The sequence below is a fragment of the Oncorhynchus masou genome, chromosome 24, assembly GCF_036934945.1.
Source record: "Oncorhynchus masou masou isolate Uvic2021 chromosome 24, UVic_Omas_1.1, whole genome shotgun sequence".
In the NCBI taxonomy this organism is placed as follows: domain Eukaryota; kingdom Metazoa; phylum Chordata; class Actinopteri; order Salmoniformes; family Salmonidae; genus Oncorhynchus; species Oncorhynchus masou.
This window is the reverse complement of record NC_088235.1, coordinates 5,449,343-5,470,209: the sequence shown is the minus strand read 5'-3', so window position 1 is coordinate 5,470,209 and position 20,867 is coordinate 5,449,343. Positions and strand designations below refer to the sequence as shown.

The following is a 20,867-nucleotide window of genomic DNA, read 5'->3' as shown; positions in this document are numbered from 1 at the left end:
CCTGTTTGACCTACAGGATATGTCTGGTAACTCACCCTGTCCCTGTTTGACCTACAGGATATGTCTGGTAACTTACCCTGTCCCTGTTTGACCTACAGGATATGTCTGGTAACTTACCCTGTCCCTGTTTGACCTACAGGATATGTCTGGTAACTTACCCTGTCCCTGTTTGACCTACAGGATATGTCTGGTAACTTACCCTGTCCCTGTTTGACCTGCAGGATATGTCTGGTAACTTACCCTGTCCCTGTTTGACCTACAGGATATGTCTGGTAACGTACCCTGTCCCTGTTTGACCTGCAGGATCCGGTGCCACCTGGGAGGGCCTGATAGGACCCATGCTGCCAGCCCAGTTTGCTCGGGTGACATCACTGTCAGCGCCAGGTGTTGCTCTCATGACCGGAGACTGGAGACCCCACTCAACATCAGGTTTGGCCCTGTCAACCAATCAATCAATCAATCAATCAATTCATCAGGTTTGGCCATGTCAATCAATCAATCAATCAATCAATTCATCAGGGTTGGCACTGTCAATCAATCATTCAATAAATTCATCAGGTTTGGCCCTGTCAATCAATAAATCAATCAATCAATTCATCAGGTTTGGCCCTGTCAATCAATCAATCAATTAATCAATCAATTCATCAGGTTTGTCCCTGTCAATCAATCAATCAATCATTTTTGGCCTGTCAATCAATCAATTTATCACGTTGGATATGTCAGTCAATCACTATATCAATTAATACCCGGTTTCATGTTTTTGTACATACTGTATATTCATGTCTTTATGAAAATATTGTACTGCATAATACACTCGTAGAGGCCCCTTTTATATTTGTCAGACTGAATAGTTGGTGCTTGAAATAAGCATTTAGTCCTACACTCTGTGAAGAATATATTTGAACGTAAATAATGTCATCATGGTAAGAAGCGTTCCTCTTTCTTCCAGTAGGAGAACAGATCTAGTGAACCGTGGGCTTCGTAGGCCTTTATATCTCTGTTTTCGGGGAGGTTGTCATCTCCACATCAAATCATCAAATCAAATCAAATTTATTTATATAGCCCTTCGTACATCAGCTGATGTCTCAAAGTGCTGTACAGAAACCCAGCCTAAAACCCCAAACAGCAAGCAATGCAGGTGTAGATGCACGGTGGCTAGGAAAAACTCCCTAGAAAAGCCAAAACCTAGGAAGAAACCTAGAGAGGAACCAGGCTATGTGGGGTGGCCAGTCCTCTTCTGGCTGTGCCGGGTGGAGATTATAACAGAACATGGCCAAGATGTTCAAATGTCTTCTTTCATCCTTCCTCATGTCTGGATAACGGCTGAACCAATCTGTCCGTCATTGATTTACAGTGTCCCGTGTAAAGAGATGTATCACTGTGGTGAGACAGACAGCCCTCCTTCACTCCACTCTCAGTCCAGTAAACAGACAGTGGGGAGAACTAGTATTTGCTACACTGCCGATTTTGCAGGTTTTCCTACTTACAAAAGCATGTAGAGGTCTGTCATTTTTTTTAATCATAGTTACACTTCAACTGTGAGAGACGGAATCTAAAACAAAAATGCAGGAACTTGTTCTCCCCACTGTATCTCCTATGAGTACATGCATCTCCCATGAGTACTGTAGAAACAGACTGTGGTCCTGTGTGTGTGTGTGTGTGTGTGCGTGCGTGTGTGTGTGTGTGTGTGTGTGTGTGTGTGTGTGTGTGTGTGTGTGTGTGTGTGTGTGTGTGTGTGTGTGTGTGTGTGTGTGTGTGTGTGTGCAAGTGTGTGTGTATGTGTGTGTGTGTGTGTGTGTGTGTGTGTGTGTGTGTGTGTGTGTGTGTGTGTGTGTGTGTGTGTGTGTGTGTGTGTGTGTGTGCGTGCGTGCGTGCGTGCGTGCGTGTGTGTGTGTGTGTGTGTCTGTGTGTGCAAGTGTGTGTGTGTGTGTGTGCGTGTGTGTGTGTGCAAGTGTGTGTGTATGTGTGTGTGTGTGTGTGTGTGTGTGTGTGTGTGTGTGTGTGTGTGTGTGTGTGTGTGTGTGTGTGTGTGTGCAAGTGTGTGTGTGTGTGTGTGTGCAAGTGTGTGTGTATGTGTGTGTGTGTGTATGTGTGTGTGTGTGTGCGTGCGTGCGTGCGTGTGTGTGTGTGTGTGTCTCAGACTCTAGTAAGGTATCAGATCATCTCAGTATACATTATTACATCTGTTTGTTCATCATCTACAGTCCTTGAGTGCAACATCTTTACATTTTAACATGTTTGAGCAAGTGGAAAGTGCTGTAAAACATATTACCTCAATTACCTCGACTAACCAGTGCCCCTGCACATTGACTCTGTACAGGTACCCCTTGTATATCGTCTCGCTATTGTTATTTTACTGCTGCTCTTTAAATACTTGTTACTTTTATTTCTTAATCTTAGTTGATTAAAAAAATTTTAAACTGCATTGTTGGTTAGGGGCTCGTAAGTAAGCATTTCACTGTAAGGTCTGTTGTATTCAGCGTTTCACTGTAAGGTCTGTTGTATTCAGTGTTTCACTGTAAGGTCTGTTGTATTCAGCGTTTCACTGTAAGGTCTGTTGTAGTCAGCGTTTCACTGTAAGGTCTGTTGTATTCAGTGTTTCACTGTAAGGTCTGTTGTATTCAGCGTTTCACTGTAAGGTCTGTTGTATTCAGCGTTTCACTGTAAGGTCTGTTGTATTCAGCGTTTCACTGTAAGGTCTGTTGTATTCAGCGTTTCACTGTAAGGTCTGTTGTATTCAGCGTTTCACTGTAAGGTCTGTTGTATTCAGCTTTTCACTGTAAGGTCTGTTGTAGTCAGCGTTTCACTGTAAGGTCTGTTGTATTCAGCGTTTCACTGTAAGGTCTGTTGTATTCAGCGTTTCACTGTCAGGTCTGTTGTATTCAGCGTTTCACTGTAAGGTCTGTTGTATTCAGCGTTTCACTGTAAGGTCTGTTGTATTCAGCGTTTCACTGTAAGGTCTGTTGTATTCAGCATTTCACTGTAAGGTCTGTTGTAATTCAGCATTTCACTGTCAGGTCTGTTGTATTCAGCGTTTCACTGTACTGTCTGTTGTATTCAGCATTTCACTGTAAGGTCTGTTGTAGTCAGCGTTTCACTGTAAGGTCTGTTGTATTCAGCGTTTCACTGTAAGGTCTGTGGTATTCAGCGTTTCACTGTACGGTCTGTTGTAGTCAGCGTTTCACTGTACGGTCTGTTGTAGTCAGCGTTTCACTGTAAGGTCTGTTGTAGTCAGCGTTTCACTGTAAGGTCTGTTGTATTCAGCGTTTCACTGTAAGGTCTGTTGTATTCAGCGTTTCACTGTAAGGTCTGTTGTATTCAGCGTTTCACTGTAAGGTCTGTTGTAGTCAGCGTTTCACTGTAAGGTCTGTTGTATTCAGCGTTTCACTGTAAGTTCTGTTGTATTCAGCGTTTCACTGTAAGGTCTGTTGTATTCAGCGTTTCACTGTAAGGTCTGTTGTATTCAGCGTTTCACTGTAAGGTCTGTTGTATTCAGCGTTTCACTGTAAGGTCTGTTGTATTCAGCGTTTCACTGTAAGGTCTGTTGTATTCAGCGTTTCACTGTACGGTCTGTTGTAGTCAGCGTTTCACTGTAAGGTCTGTTGTAGTCAGCGTTTCACTGTAAGGTCTGTTGTATTCAGCGTTTCACTGTAAGGTCTGTTGTATTCAGCGTTTCACTGTAAGGTCTGTTGTAGTCAGCGTTTCACTGTAAGGTCTGTTGTATTCAGCGTTTCACTGTAAGGTCTGTTGTATTCAGCGTTTCACTGTAAGGTCTGTTGTATTCAGCGTTTCACTGTAAGGTCTGTTGTATTCAGCATTTCACTGTAAGATCTGTTGTATTCAGCGTTTCACTGTAAGGTCTGTTGTAGTCAGCGTTTCACTGTAAGGTCTGTTGTATTCAGCGTTTCACTGTAAGGTCTGTTGTATTCAGCGTTTCACTGTAAGGTCTGTTGTATTCAGTGTTTCACTGTAAGGTCTGTTGTATTCGGCACATTACATTTACATTTAAGTCATTTAGCAGACGCTCTTATCCAGAGCGACTTACAAATTGGTGAATTCACCTTCTGACATCCAGTGGAACAGCCACTTTACAATAGTGCATCTAAATCATTAAGGGGGGTGGTGAGAAGGATTACTTATCCTATCCTAGGTATTCCTTGAAGAGGTGGGGTTTCAGGTGTCTCCGGAAGGTGGTGATTGACTCCGCTGTCCTGGCGTCGTGAGGGAGTTTGTTCCACCATTGGGGGGCCAGAGCAGCGAACAGTTTTGACTGGGCTGAGCGGGAACTGTACTTCCTCAATGGTAGGGAGGCGAGCAGGCCAGAGGTGGATGAACGCAGTGCCCTTGCTTGGGTGTAGGGCCTGATCAGAGCCTGGAGGTACTGCGGTGCCGTTCCCCTCACAGCTCCGTAGGCAAGCACCATGGTCTTGTAGCGGATGCGAGCTTCAACTGGAAGCCAGTGGAGAGAGCGGAGGAGCGGGGTGACGTGAGAGAACTTGGGAAGGTTGAACACCAGACGGGCTGCGGCGTTCTGGATGAGTTGTAGGGGTTTAATGGCACAGGCAGGGAGCCCAGCCAACAGCGAGTTGCAGTAATCCAGACGGGAGATGACAAGTGCCTGGATTAGGACCTGCGCCGCTTCCTGTGTGAGGCAGGGTCGTACTCTGCGGATGTTGTAGAGCATGAACCTACAGGAACGGGCCACCGCCATGATGTTGGTTGAGAACGACAGGGTGTTGTCCAGGATCACGCCAAGGTTCTTAGCGCTCTGGGAGGAGGACACAATGGAGTTGTCAACCGTGATGGCGAGATCATGGAACGGGCAGTCCTTCCCCGGGAGGAAGAGCAGCTCCGTCTTGCCGAGGTTCAGCTTGAGGTGGTGATCCGTCATCCACACTGATATGTCTGCCAGACATGCAGAGATGCGATTCGCCACCTGGTCATCAGAAGGGGGAAAGGAGAAGATTAATTGTGTGTCGTCTGCATAGCAATGATAGGAGAGACCATGTGAGGTTATGACAGAGCCAAGTGACTTGGTGTATAGCGAGAATAGGAGAGGGCCTAGAACAGAGCCCTGGGGGACACCAGTGGTGAGAGCGCGTGGCGAGGAGACAGATTCTCGCCACGCCACCTGGTAGGAGCGACCTGTCAGGTAGGACGCAATCCAAGCGTGGGCCGCGCCGGAGATGCCCAACTCGGAGAGGGTGGAGAGGAGGATCTGATGGTTCACAGTATCGAAGGCAGCCGATAGGTCTAGAAGGATGAGAGCAGAGGAGAGAGAGTTAGCTTTAGCAGTGCGGAGCGCCTCCGTGATACAGAGAAGAGCAGTCTCAGTTGAATGACTAGTCTTGAAACCTGACTGATTTGGATCAAGAAGGTCATTCTGAGAGAGATAGCGGGAGAGCTGGCCAAGGACGGCACGTTCAAGAGTTTTGGAGAGAAAAGAAAGAAGGGATACTGGTCTGTAGTTGTTGACATCGGAGGGATCGAGTGTAGGTTTTTTCAGAAGGGGTGCAACTCTCGCTCTCTTGAAGACGGAAGGGACGTAGCCAGCGGTCAGGGATGAGTTGATGAGCGAGGTGAGGTAAGGGAGAAGGTCCCCGGAAATGGTCTGGAGGAGAGAGGAGGGGATAGGGTCGAGCGGGCAGGTTGTTGGGCGGCCGGCCGTCACAAGAAGCGAGATTTCATCTGGAGAGAGAGGGGAGAAAGAGGTCAGAGCACAGGGTAGGGCAGTGTGAGCAGAACCAGCGGTGTCGTTTGACTTAGCAAACGAGGATCGGATGTCGTCGACCTTCTTTTCAAAATGGTTGACGAAGTCATCTGCAGAGAGGGAGGAGGGGGGGGGGGGGAGGAGGATTCAGGAGGGAGGAGAAGGTGGCAAAGAGCTTCCTAGGGTTAGAGGCAGATGCTTGGAATTTAGAGTGGTAGAAAGTGGCTTTAGCAGCAGAGACAGAGGAGGAAAATGTAGAGAGGAGGGAGTGAAAGGATGCCAGGTCCGCAGGGAGGCGAGTTTTCCTCCATTTCCGCTCGGCTGCCCGGAGCTCTGTTCTGTGAGCTCGCAATGAGTCATCGAGCCACGGAGCGGGAGGGGAGGACCGAGCCGGCCTGGAGGATAGGGGACATAGAGAGTCAAAGGATGCAGAAAGGGAAGAGAGGAGGGTTGAGGAGGCAGAATCAGGAGAAAGGTTGGAGAAGGTATGAGCAGAGGGAAGAGATGATAGGATGGAAGAGGAGAGAGTAGCGGGGGAGAGAGAGCGAAGGTTGGGACGGCGCGATACCATCCGAGTCGGGGCAGTGTGGGAAGTGTTGGATGAGAGCGAGAGGGAAAAGGATACAAGGTAGTGGTCGGAGACTTGGAGGGGAGTTGCAATGAGGTTAGTGGAAGAACAGCATCTAGTAAAGATGAGGTCGAGCGTATTGCCTGCCTTGTGAGTAGGGGGAAGGTGAGCGGGTGAGGTCAAAAGAGGAGAGGAGTGGAAAGAAGGAGGCAGAGAGGAATGAGTCAAAGGTAGACGTGGGGAGGTTAAAGTCGCCCAGGACTGTGAGAGGTGAGCCGTCCTCAGGAAAGGAGCTTATCAAGGCATCAAGCTCATTGATGAACTCTCCGAGGGAACCTGGAGGGCGATAAATGATAAGGATGTTAAGCTTGAAAGGGCTGGTAACTGTGACAGCATGGAATTCAAAGGAGGCGATAGATAGATGGGTAAGGGGGAGAGAGAGAATGACCACTTGGGAGAGATGAGGATCCCGGTGCCACCACCCCGCTGACCAGAAGCTCTCGGGGTGTGCGAGAACACGTGGGCGGACGAAGAGAGAGCAGTAGGAGTAGCAGTGTTATCTGTGGTGATCCATGTTTCCGTCAGTGCCAGGAAGTCGAGGGACTGGAGGGAGGCATAGGCTGAGATGAACTCTGCCTTGTTGGCCGCAGATCGGCAGTTGCAGAGGCTACCGGAGACCAGGAACTCCACGTGGGTCGTGCGCGCTGGGACCACCAGATTAGGGTGGCCGCGGCCACGCGGTGTGGAGCGTTTGTATGGTCTGTGCAGAGAGGAGAGAATAGGGATAGATAGACACATAGTTGACAGGGTACAGAAGAGGCTACGCTAATGCAAAGGAGATTGGAATGACAAGTGGACTACACGTCTCGAATGTTCAGAAAGTTAAGCTTACGTAGCAAGAATCTTATTGACTAAAATGATTGAAATGATACAGTACTGCTGGAGTAGGCTAGCTGGTAGTGGCTGCGATGTTGACACTACACTAATCAAGTCGTTCCGTCGAGTGTAATAGTTTCTACAGTGCTGCTATTCGGGGGCTAGCTGGCTAGCTAGCAGGTTGATTGCGTTACGTTACCTTAAAAGAACGACAATAGCTGGCTAGCTAACCTAGAAAATCGCTCTAGGCTACACAATTGTCTTAGATACAAAGACGGCTATGTAGCTAGCTAGCTACGATCAAACAAAACAAACCGTTGTACTGTAATAGTTACTACAGTGCTGCTATTCGGGGGGCTAGCTGGCTAGCTACGTTAAAAGAACGACAATAGCTGGCCAGCTAACCTAGAAAATCGCTCTAGGCTACACAATTGTCTTAGATACAAAGACGGCTATGTAGCTAGCTAGCTACGATCAAACAAAACAAACCGTTGTACTGTAATAGTTACTACAGTGCTGCTATTCGGGGGCTAGCTGGCTAGCTACGTTAAAAGAACGACAATAGCTGGCCAGCTAACCTAGAAAATCGCTCTAGACTACACAATTGTCTTAGATACAAAGACGGCTATGTAGCTGGCTAGCTACGATCAAACAAATCAAACCGTTGTACTGTAATGAAGTGAAATGAAAATGTGATACTACCTGTGGAGCGACGTGGAATGTTGACCGGGTAGTTGGAGTTCAATTCGGGAGAGGTTGGCTAGCTGTTGGCTAGCTAGCTAGCAGCATTTCCTACGTTAAGGACGACAAATAGCTGGCTAGCTAACCTCGGTAAATTAAGATAATCACTTTAAGTCTACACACTCTAAACTGCACAATTATCTTGGATACGAAGACAGCGAAGACAACTATGTAGCTAGCTGACACTACGCTAATCGAGTCGTTCAGTTGAGTGTAATAGTTTCTACAGTGCTAGTGGACAGTGGATGTTAGCTAGCTGCTTAGCTAGCTGCTGGGCAGATACGTTAGGACGACGAAATACGATAATTATGCAATTGTCGTTGATACAAAGACGGCTATGTAGCTAGCTAAGAAGAAATTGCTAAGATTGCACATGTGACTCATAACATTTGATTTGATTCAGCCAACTTGACACAACTGAGGGAAGCATTGGAGTCATCACGGGCCAACATCCCTGTGGAACGCTTTAGACACCTTGTAGAGTCCATGTGCCGATGAATTGAGGATGTTCTGAGGACAAAAGGGGGTGCAACTCAATATCAGGAAGGTGTCCCTAATATTTTGTCCACTCAGTGTGTACCTCTATGCTCTTACCATATACATCCTTTTTTTCATTTTTTTTGTTGCATATCTGTATGCTCGTACTATAGATCACTCTATACTGCGTATTTCTATGCTCGTACTATAGATAACTCTATACTGCATATATCTATGCTCATACTATAGATAACTCTATACTGCATATTTCTATGCTCATACTATAGATAACTCTATACTGCATATATCTATGCTCGTACTATAGATAACTCTAAGCTGCATATATCTATGCTCGTACTATAGATAACTATATACTGCATATATCTATGCTCGTACTGTAGATAACTCTATACTGCATATTTCTATGCTCGTACTATAGATAACTCTAAGCTGCATATTAATTTGTTAGTCTCATTCCTTACTATGTTTAGTGTTTAGTAAATATTGACACAACAGGAACATGGGTAGTGGCAGAATCCAATTTGTTCACCTTTTAGACTACCCATGGTGTATTGTCCTTCATTATAGCTCTCCTCTGTGTGTGTGTGTGTGTGTGTGTGTGTGTGTGTGTGTGTGTGTGTGTGTGTGTGTGTGTGTGTGTGTGTGTGTGTGTGTATGCGTGTGTGTGTGTGTATGCGTGTGCGTGTGTGTGTGTGTGTGTGTGTGTGTGTGTGTGTATGCGTGTGTGTGTGTATGCGTGTGCGTGTGCGTGTGTGTGTGTGCGTGTGCGTGCGTGCGAATGTGTGTGTGTGTGTGACTCCTAATTAGATTGCAGAGAACTAGTATTGATTTTGCTATTGTGCTCCATCAATATTCACACCGCCATCAGGCTGCAATAAATATCCCTGATTTGTTATGTCCCAGCTGGAATACATTCAATAACATACCTGTGGAAGATATTAAAATCAGTTCAACATTACTGCTGTATCCCTGAAAGGAATGTAGAAGATACTAAAATCAGGACATTGTACTGTATACCTGACAGGAATGTAGAAGATATTAAAATCAGTTCAACATTGTACTGTATACCTGACAGGAATGTAGAAGATATTAAAATCAGTTCAACATTGTACTGTATAACTGACAGGAATGTAGAAGATATTAAAATCAGTTCAACATTGTACGGTATACCTGACAGGAATGTAGAAGATATTAACATCAGTGTGTGTGTGTGTGCGTGTTAGCAAACCTGGAGGGTTTAAAATGAAAGCTTTGACACAGACAGTAATGTAGAACATTTAACACAGACAGTAATGTAGAACATTTAACACAGACAGTAATGTAAAACATTTAACACAGACAGTAATGTAGAACATTTAACACAGACAGTAATGTAGAACATTTAACACAGACAGTAATGTAGAACATTTAACACAGACAGTAATGTAGAACATTTAACACAGACAGTAATGTAGAACATTTGACACAGACAGTAGTGTAGAACATTTAACACAGACAGTAATGCTGAACATTTAACACAGACAGTAATGTTGAACATTTAACACAGACAGTAATGTAGAACATTTGACACAGACAGTAATGTAGAACATTTAACACAGACAGTAATGTAGAACATTTAACACAAACAGTAATGTAGAACATTTAACACAGACAGTAATGTAGAACATTTAACACAGACAGTAATGTAGAACATTTAACACAGACAGTAATGTAGAACATTTAACACAGACAGTAATGTAGAACATTTAACACAGACAGTAATGTAGAACATTTAACACAGACAGTAATGTAGAACATTTAACACAGACAGTAATGTAGAACATTTAACACAGACAGTAATGTAGAACATTTAACACAGACAGTAATGTAGAACATTTAACACAGACAGTAATGTAGAACATTTAACACAGACAGTAATGTAGAACGTTTAACACAGACAGTAATGTAGAACATTTACACAGACAGTAATGTAGAACATTTAACACAGACAGTAATTTAGAACATTTAACACAGACAGTAATGTAGAACATTTAACACAGACAGTAATGTAGAACATTTAACACAGACAGTAATGTAGAACATTTAACACAGACAGTAATGTAGAACATTTAACACAGACAGTAATGTAGAACATGTAACACAGACCGTAATGTAGAACATTAAACACAGACAGTAATGTAGAACATTTAACACAGACAGTAATGTAGAACATTTAACACAGACAGTAATGTTGAACATGTAACACCGACAGTAATGTAGAACATTTGACACAGACAGTAATGTAGAACATTTGACACAGACAGTAATGTAGAACATTTAACACATACAGTAATGTAGAACATTTAACACAGACAGTAATGTTGAACATGTAACACAGACAGTAATGTAGAACATTTGACACAGACAGTAATGTAGAACATTTAACACAGACAGTAATGTAGAACATTTAACACAGACAGTAATGTAGAACATTTAACACAGACAGTAATGTAGAACATTTAACACAGACAGTAATGTAGAACATTTAACACAGACAGTAATGTAGAACATTTAACACAGACAGTAATGTAGAACATGTAACACAGACCGTAATGTAGAACATTAAACACAGACAGTAATGTAGAACATTTAACACAGACAGTAATGTAGAACATTTAACACAAACAGTAATGTAGAACATTTAACACAGACAGTAATGTAGAACATTTACACAGACAGTAATGTTGAACATTTAACACAGGCAGTAATGTAGAACATTTAACGCAGACAGTAATGTAGAACATTAAACACAGACAGTAATGTAGAACATTTAACACAGACAGTAATGTAGAACATTTAACACAAACAGTAATGTAGAACATTTAACACAGACAGTAATGTAGAACATTTACACAGACAGTAATGTTGAACATTTAACACAGGCAGTAATGTAGAAACACAGACAGTAATGTTGAACATTTAACGCAGACAGTAATGTAGAACATTTAACACAGACAGTAATGTAGAACATTTAACACAGACAGTAATGTTGAACATTTAACACAGACAGTAATGTAGAACAGTTAACACAGACAGTAATGTAGAACATTTGAGTGTTCAATTGAATCTGAATAATCTTTGGCCGCTGTTCCACTAACCGTTGTCTCCTATCATCACCACCCAGTACGTGTGTCCGTCTGTCTGCTTGGTCTTCTTGTGTTCTACACTCCTCTCAACCTCTAGCTGTAAAGACCTGCCTGAGAGGACAGGACAAGTCATCCACAGCTAGATTGATGTGATGTACCTCAGCACATTGACTGTGTACCGAAACCCGCCTGTTTAAATTGTTTGTTTTTTCCCAATGCTCCTCTTTAATTGCTTGTTACTTTTATCTTTTATTTCTTATCTGTATTTTTTGTTGTTGTTTAAACTGTGCTGTCGGTTAGGGACTCGTAAATCAGCATTTCACTGTAAGGTCTCCTCCACCTGTTGTATTCGGCGCATGTGATCAATAACATTTGATTTGATGTGATGTGGATCCTGAACATATCATTTGAGTTGATTAGATCAGCTGCAAATTCCATTGAGATAGATTTGCAATTTTATCATCATATTAAACCAACAACAACAACAATAACAACAAAATCCAGTCCACAAGCTAATTCGCTGTCTCTCTCTCTTTACTCTTGCAGAGAAGCGGTTGTCCAGGAGAAGAGCGTCATGCGCTGCGACATTGGTGCTGCATACATTGCAGGAAACAACCCAGGAGAAACACACAGAGGTAGGTAGGTGGTCGTGTTAGACCTCTAACAGCACCCTATTCCCTATGTAGTGCACTACTTTTAACCAGAGCGCTATGGGCCCAGGTCAAACGTAGTGCACTAGGTTTATAAGGAAAGAGGGGGTTTCATTTGGGACGTACAATGTTCATTAACTTACACTGAAGCTGTGGCATAACGACATCGACCAGATCTAGGCCATATCCAACCACCCCAGCTGATATCAAGGTTTTAGTGCTGTGTGCCGTAGTGAGACATGACAAATGGATCCGATGGAACAGAGGAAGAGTTCTACTTTGATAATCGATATCAGATGATGAGCAGTGGTATCATGTATTTTTTACTCCATACAAGTTCCTTGACACCCAACAGTACTCGTTACATTTTAAATCCTTAGCAGGACATGAAAAATTGAATAATTCAAGCACTTATCAAGAGAACATCCCTGGTCATCCCTACAGCCTCTGATTTGCCAGACTCACTAAACAGAGAACATCCCTGGTCTGGCAGACTCACTAAACAGAGAACATCCCTGGTCATCCCTACTGCCTCTGATCTGGAGGACTCAATAAACAGGGAACATCCCTGGTCGTCCCTACTGCCTCTGATTTGGAGGACTCACTAAAAAGAGAACATCCCTGGTCGTCCCTACTGCCTCTGATCTGGAGGACTCACTAAACAGAGAACATCCCTGGTCGTCCCTACTGCCTCCGATCTGGAGGACTCACTAATCAGAGAATCTCCCTGGTCGTCCCTACTGCCTCTGATCTGGTGGACTTACTACACAGAGAACATCCCTGGTCGTCTCTACTGTCTCTGATCTGGTGGACTCTGGTCCCTACTGCCTCTGGTCTGGTGGACTCTGATCCCTACTGTCTCTGATCTGGTGGACTCACTAAACAGAAAACATCCCTGGTCGTCCCTACTGCCTCTGATCTGGTGGACTCACTAAACAGAAAACATCCCTGGTCGTCCCTACTGCCTCTGACCTGGTGTACTCACTAAACAGAGAACATCCCTGGTCGTCCCTACAGCCTCTGATCTACCAGACTCACTAAACAGAGAACATCCTTGGTCATCCCTACTGACTCTGATCTGGAGGACTCACTAAACAGAGAACATCCCTGGTAGTCCCTACTGTCTCTGATCTGGTGGACTCACTACACAGAGAACATCCCTGGTCGTCCCTACTGCCTCTGATCTGGAGGACTCACTAAACAGAGAACATCCCTGGTCGTCCCTACTGCCTCCGATCTGGAGGACTCACTAATCAGAGAATCTCCCTGGTCGTCCCTACTGCCTCTGATCTGGTGGACTTACTACACAGAGAACATCCCTGGTCGTCTCTACTGTCTCTGATCTGGTGGACTCTGGTCCCTACTGCCTCTGGTCTGGTGGACTCTGATCCCTACTGTCTCTGATCTGGTGGACTCACTAAACAGAAAACATCCCTGGTCGTCCCTACTGCCTCTGATCTGGTGGACTCACTAAACAGAAAACATCCCTGGTCGTCCCTACTGCCTCTGACCTGGTGTACTCACTAAACAGAGAACATCCCTGGTCGTCCCTACTGCCTCTGACCTGGTGTACTCACTAAACAGAGAACATCCCTGGTCGTCCCTACAGCCTCTGATCTACCAGACTCACTAAACAGAGAACATCCTTGGTCATCCCTACTGACTCTGATCTGGAGGACTCACTAAACAGAGAACATCCCTGGTAGTCCCTACTGCCTCTGATCTGGAGGACTCACTAAACAGAAAACATCCCTGGTTGTCCCTACTGTCTCTGATCTGGTGGACTCACTACACAGAGAACATCCCTGGTCATCCCTACTGTCTCTGATCTGGTGGACTCACTACACAGAGAACATCCCTGGTCGTCCCTACTGTCTCTGATCTGGTGGACTCTGATCCCTACTGCCTCTGATCTGGTGTACTCACTAAACAGAAAACATCCCTGGTCGTCCCTACTGCCTCTGATCTGGTGGACTCACTAAACAGAAAACATCCCTGGTCATCCAGCCTCTGATATGGAGGACTCACTAAACAGAAAACATCCCTGGTCGTCCCTACTGTCTCTGATCTGGTGGACTCACTACACAGAGAACATCCCTGGTCATCCCTACTGTCTCTGATCTGGTGGACTCACTACACAGAGAACATCCCTGGTCGTCCCTACTGTCTCTGATCTGGTGGACTCTGATCCCTACTGCCTCTGATCTGGTGTACTCACTAAACAGAAAACATCCCTGGTCGTCCCTACTGCCTCTGATCTGGTGGACTCACTAAACAGAAAACATCCCTGGTCATCCAGCCTCTGATATGGAGGACTCACTAAACAGAAAACATCCCTGGTCGTCCCTACTGCCTCTGATCTTGTGGACTCACTAAACAGAGAACATCCCTGGTCGTCCCTACTGCCTCTGATCTGGAGGACTCACTAAACAGAGAACATCCCTGGTCGTCCCTACTGCCTCTGATCTGGTGGACTCACTAAACACATGCTTCGTTTGTAAATGATGTCTGAGTGTTGGAGCGTGCCCCTGGCTATCCGTAAATTAAACAAAACAAGAAAATGATGCCGTCTGGTTTTCTTAAAATAAGGAATTTGAAATGATTTATACTTTTACTTTTACCTTACCATACTGTAAGTATATTTTATCAATCATATTTACTTTTAAGTACATTTAAAACCAAATACTTTTAGACTTTTATTCAAGTCATATTTCACCGGGTGACTTTCACTTTTACATTAAGGTGTCTATACTTTTACTCAAGTATGAGAATTGGTGTCCTTTTTTCCAACACTGATAATGAGAAATCTCTCGTCGTCACAGCTGAGTAGCTGATCTGCTCCTGGCTGCTGAGATAAGCGGTTGGATCTTCCTGTTTGGAAGATTTTGGTTGATGCTGCTTTGTTCACTCTAGCTACCAGCATAAAAATGATTCCTGCTCGCCAAATTAGATGTTGGAAAGGGCACCAGGACAGAGTCGGTAAGATTTAGGGTCCAAATACCACTGCTTCATCTTGGCTCTGATAGGAAGAGAGGTCAATTTAAGTCCTCCGCCGGTAATTGTTTGCAAAATCCTCCCAGCTGTATTAATTAGTAAAACTCCCCCAGAAGGAGAGGATGTGTAAATGATTAAGTTGAATGAAGGCTGTGGGGGCGGTTCGTCTACAGTCTCTGCTGCTGCTGTTCTCGGCACACCAGCCTCTTCATTAGTCCCAAATGGATCCCTATTCCCTTTATAGTACACTACTTTTGACCTGGGCTCTGGTCAAAAGTAGTGCACTACATAGGGGAAATAGGGTGCCATTTGGGACCAATCGTCTCCCCCTCTGTGAAGGGGTTCAGTAATCGAAGGGGTTGGTCATGCGTTGCCTTGGTAATTGAACGGATCTGGCTGTATCTGGGACGGTGTTGTGGACATCACAAAGGAAAAGCATTGGTCACACTATAATCAAAACCCGTTATTTCACTATTAACCCAGGATAGAAAAAAGAAGTGAAATTAATTTAATGTTCATCTCAGTATGAATAAACAAAACTGGATGTTTTTTTTACCTTTATTTAACAAGACAGTTAAGAACAAATTCTTACTTTCAATGACGGCCTAGGAACGGTGGGTTAACTGCCTGTTCAGGGGCAGAACGACAGATTTGTACCTTGTCAGCTCGGGGGTTTGAACTTGCAACCTTCCGGTTACTAGTCCAACACTCTAACCACTAGGCTACCCTGCCGTCCCTACACTCAAACCACTAGGCTACCTGCCGTCCCTACACTCTAACCATTAGGCTACCTGCCGTCCCTACACTCTAACCACTAGGCTACCTGCAGTCCCTACACTCAAACCACTAGGCTACCTGCCGTCCCTACACTCTAACCACTAGACTACCTGCCGTCCCTACACTCTAACCAGTAGGCTACCTGCCGTCCCTACACTCTAACCACTAGGATACCTTGCCGTCCCTACACTCTAACCACTAGGCTACCTGCCGTCCCTACACTCTAACAACTAGGCTACCCTGCCGTCCCTACACTCTAACCACTAGACTACCTGCCGTCCCTACACTCTAACCACTAGGCTACCCTGCCGCCCCTACACTCTAACCACTAGGCTACCTGCCGTCCCTACACTCTAACCACTAGGTTACCCTGCCGTCCCTACGCTCTAACCACTAGGCTACCCTGCCGCCCCTGCACTCTAACCACTAGGCTACCTGCCGTCCCTACACTCTAACCACTAGGCTACCCTGCCGTCCATACAGTCTAACCACTAGGCTACCCTGCCGTCCCTACACGCTAACCACTAGGCTACCTGCCGTCCCTACACTCTAACCACTAGGCTACCCTGCCGTCCCTACACTCTAAAGCCACTAGGCTACCCTGCCGTCCCTACACTCTAACCACTAGGTTACCCTGCCGTCCCTACACTCTAACCACTAGGCTACCCTGCCGCCCCTACACTCTAACCACTAGGCTACCTGCCGTCCCTACACTCTAACCACTAGGCTACCCTGCCGCCCCTACACTCTAACCACTAGGCTACCCTGCCGTCCCTACACTCTAACCACTAGGTTACCCTGCCGTCCCTACACTCTAACCACTAGGTTACCCTGCCGTCCCTACACTCTAACCACTAAGCTACCTGTAAAGACACACTGGGTTATACATAGAAAGGATTGCGTTTGGTGTTTTAAATCATTCAGAACATTGTCCTTCCAGCGCTGCAGTTTTGCTATTCAGCTTTTGTTGATTTGTCCATATCGTTGACATTGTTGTCATACTACATTGTTGCAAATTATGCAATTCACTTTTTAATGAGATTTTCGAAAACACTTAATCTCCTCCAAAACCCCAACCCATCTCAGGCCAGACAGAGGTTTGAGACATGCAATCATCACAGTACATTAATGTAATTCAATATCTATTACAATACAGACCAATCCTACCATGTGTTCAGTGGGCTCATTGTACCATTCACTAAGAACACCTTCTCAATCAATGTGTTGTCCGAATCCAGAATAGATACAGAGATATGCACCATCATTTCCACTGCAGCTCTGACTGGTTCCCAAATCACACCCTATTCCCTATCTGGTGCACTACTATTGTCCAAGGCCCATGGGGCCCATAGGGCTCTGGTCAAAGTAGTGCACTATTTCGGGAATATGGTGCCATTTGGGATGCACATCTATATCTACACGCTGAAATCAGACCAATTTGATTTCAGGTTATTCTGTTTTGGATGCACAGATAGCAGACAGAGAGAGATACCGGACAGAGACAGAGACAGATAGCGGCAGAGATACCGGACAGAGACAGGTAGCAGACAGAGACAGACAGAGACAGGTAGCAGACAGAGACAGATAGCAGACAGAGGCAGGTAGCAGACAGAGACAGGTAGCAGACAGAGGCAGGTAGCAGACAGAGACATATAGCAGATAGCTGCAGATAGCAGAAAGAGACAGACAGAGACAGGTAGCAGACAGACACAGATAGCAGACAGAGGCAGGTAGCAGACAGAGACAGGTAGCAGACAGAGACATATAGCAGACAGAGGCAGGTAGCAGACAGAAACAGAGACAGGTAGCAGACAGATACAGGAAGTAGATAGAGACAGGTAGCAGACAGAGACAGGTAGCAGACAGAGACAGGTAGTAGACAGAGACAGGTAGCAGACAGAGACATATAGCAGACAGAGGCAGGTAGCAGACAGAGACAGGTAGCAGACAGAGACAGGTAGTAGACAGAGACAGGTAGCAGACAGATACAGGAAGTAGATAGAGACAGGTAGCAGACAGAGACAGGTAGCAGACAGAGACAGGAAGCAGACAGAGACATATAGCAGACAGAGGCAGATAGCAGACAGAGGCAGGTAGCAGACAGAGACATATAGCAGACAGAGGCAGGTAGCAGACAGAGACAGGTAGCAGACTGACACAGATAGCAGACAGAGGCAGGTAGGAGACAGAGACAGGTAGCAGACAGAAACAGAGACAGGTAGCAGACAGATACAGGAAGTAGATAGAGACAGGTAGCAGACAGAGACAGGTAGCAGACAGAGACAGGTAGTAGACAGAGACAGGTAGCAGACAGAAATAGGTAGCAGACAGAGACAGGTAGCAGACAGATACAGGAAGTAGATAGAGACAGGTAGCAGACAGAGACAGGTAGCAGACAGAGACAGGGAGTAGACAGAGACAGGTAGCAGACAGAGACCGGTAGCAGACAGAGACAGGTAGCAGACAGAGACAGGTAGTAGACAGAGACAGGTAGAAGACAGACAGATAGCAGACAGAGAGAGGTAGCAGACAGAAACAGGTAGCAGACAGAGAAAGAGACAGGTAGCAGACAGAGACAGGTAGTAGACAGAGAAAGAGACAGGTAGCAGACAGAAACAGGTAGCAGACAGAGAAAGAGAAAGGTAGCAGACAGAGACAGGTAGTAGACAGAGACAGGTAGTAGACATAGAGAGATAGCAGACAGATACAGGTAGCAGACAGAGACAGATAGCAGACAGAGACCGGTAGCAGACAGAGACAGGTAGCAGACAGAGACAGGTAGCAGACAGAGACAGAGACAGGTAGCAGACAGCGACAGGTAGCAGACAGAGACAGGTAGCAGACAGAGACAGGTAGCAGACAAAGACAGGTAGCAGACAGAGACAGGTAGCAGACAGAGACAGGTAGCAGACAGAGACAGGTAGCAGACAGATACAGGTAGTAGACAGAGACAGGTAGCAGACAGAGACAGGTAGCAGACAGAAACAGGTAGCAGACAGAGAAAGAGACAGGTAGCAGACAGAGACAGGTAGCAGACAGAGACAGAGACAGGTAGCAGACAGAGAAAGAGACAGGTAGCAGACAGAGACAGAGACAGGTAGCAGACAGAGACAGGTAGCAGACAGAGAAAGAGACAGGTAGCAGACAGAGACAGAGACAGGTAGCAGACAGAGACAGGTAGCAGACAGAGACAGGTAGCAGACAGAGACAGGTAGCAGACAGAGACAGGTAGCAGACAGAGAAAGAGACAGGTAGCAGACAGAGACAGGTAGCAGACAGAGACAGGTAGCAGACAGAGACAGGTAGCAGACAGAGACAGGTAGCAGACAGAGACAGGTAGCAGACAGAGACAGGTAGCAGACAGAGACAGAGACAGGTAGCAGACAGAGACAGGTAGCAGACAGAGACAGGTAGCAGACAGAGACAGGTAGCAGACAGAGACAGGTAGCAGACAGAGACAGATAGCAGACAGAGACAGATAGCAGACAGAGACAGGTAGCAGACAGAGAAAGAGACAGGTAGCAGACAGAGACAGAGACAGGTAGCAGACAGAGACAGGTAGCAGACAGAGACAGGTAGCAGACAGAGACAGGTAGCAGACAGAGACAGAGACAGGTAGCAGACAGAGAAAGAGACAGTTAGCAGACAGAGACAGAGACAGGTAGCAGACAGAGACAGGTAGCAGACAGAGAAAGAGACAGGTAGCAGACAGAGACAGAGACAGGTAGCAGACAGAGACAGGTAGCAGACAGAGACAGGTAGCAGACAGAGACAGGTAGCAGACAGAGACAGGTAGCAGACAGAGAAAGAGACAGGTAGCAGACAGAGACAGGTAGCAGACAGAGACAGGTAGCAGACAGAGACAGGTAGCAGACAGAGACAGGTAGCAGACAGAGACAGGTAGCAGACAGAGACAGGTAGCAGACAGAGACAGAGACAGGTAGCAGACAGAGACAGAGACAGGTAGCAGACAGAGACAGGTAGCAGATAGAGACAGGTAGCAGACAGAGACAGGTAGCAGACAGAGACAGGTAGCAGACAGAGACAGGTAGCAGACAGAGACAGATAGCAGACAGAGACAGGTACCAGACAGAGACAGGTAGTGGACAGAGACAGGTAGCAGACAGAGACACGTAGCAGACAGAGACAGGTAGCAGACAGAGACAGGTAGCAGACAGAGACAGATAGCAGACAGAGACACGTAGCAGACAGAGACAGGTAGCAGACAGAGACAGAGGCACATCAAGCCACACCTCTCTGTACTGAGCTGACCTGGTAACACATCAAGCCACACCTCTCTGTACTGAGCTGACCTGGTAACACATCAAGCCACACCTCTCTGTACTGAGCTGACCTGGTAACACATCAAGCCACACCTCTCTGTACTGAGCTGACCTGGTAACAAATCAAGCCACACCTCTCTGTACTGAGCTTACCTGGTAACACATTAAGCCACACCTCTCTGTACTGAGCTGACCTGGTAACACATCAAGCCACACCTCTCTGTACTGAGCTGACCTGGTAACACATCAAGCCACACCTCTCTGTACTGAGCTGACCTGGTAACAAATCAAGCCACACCTCTCTGTACTGAGCTTACCTGGTAACACATTAAGCCACACCTCTCTGTACTGAGCTTACCTGGTAACACATTAAGCCACACCTCTCTGTACTGAGCTGACCTGGTAACAAATCAAGCCACACCTCTCTGTACTAAGCTTGCCTGGTAACACATTAAGCCACACCTCTCTGTACTGAGCTGACCTGGTAACACATCAAGCCACACCTCTCTGACCAAGCACAGAACGGTTTATAATGGCTCCACAGTGTGAAAATGGTATCTGCATGGTGCGTTGTGTTAATCCTGCCCTCTGACCTATGTGTGTTTGTGTGTGTGTGTGTGCATGTGTGTTTTGCTCTCTCTCTGT

At 45.9% G+C, this 20,867-nt stretch overlaps 1 protein-coding gene across 1 annotated transcript in view; it reads left to right on the top strand.

Moving 5' to 3' along the window:
• Positions 1-224: 224 nt before the first annotated feature.
• LOC135513370 (transcription elongation regulator 1-like protein) overlaps positions 225-20,867 on the top strand; it is a 44,295-nt gene continuing 23,652 nt past the window's right edge. The window contains exons 1-3 of the mRNA XM_064936296.1: positions 225-231; positions 304-429; positions 12,065-12,153. Of these exons, the coding sequence (XP_064792368.1) occupies positions 225-231; positions 304-429; positions 12,065-12,153 (222 nt within the window). The remainder of the gene's footprint in view (positions 232-303; positions 430-12,064; positions 12,154-20,867) is intronic.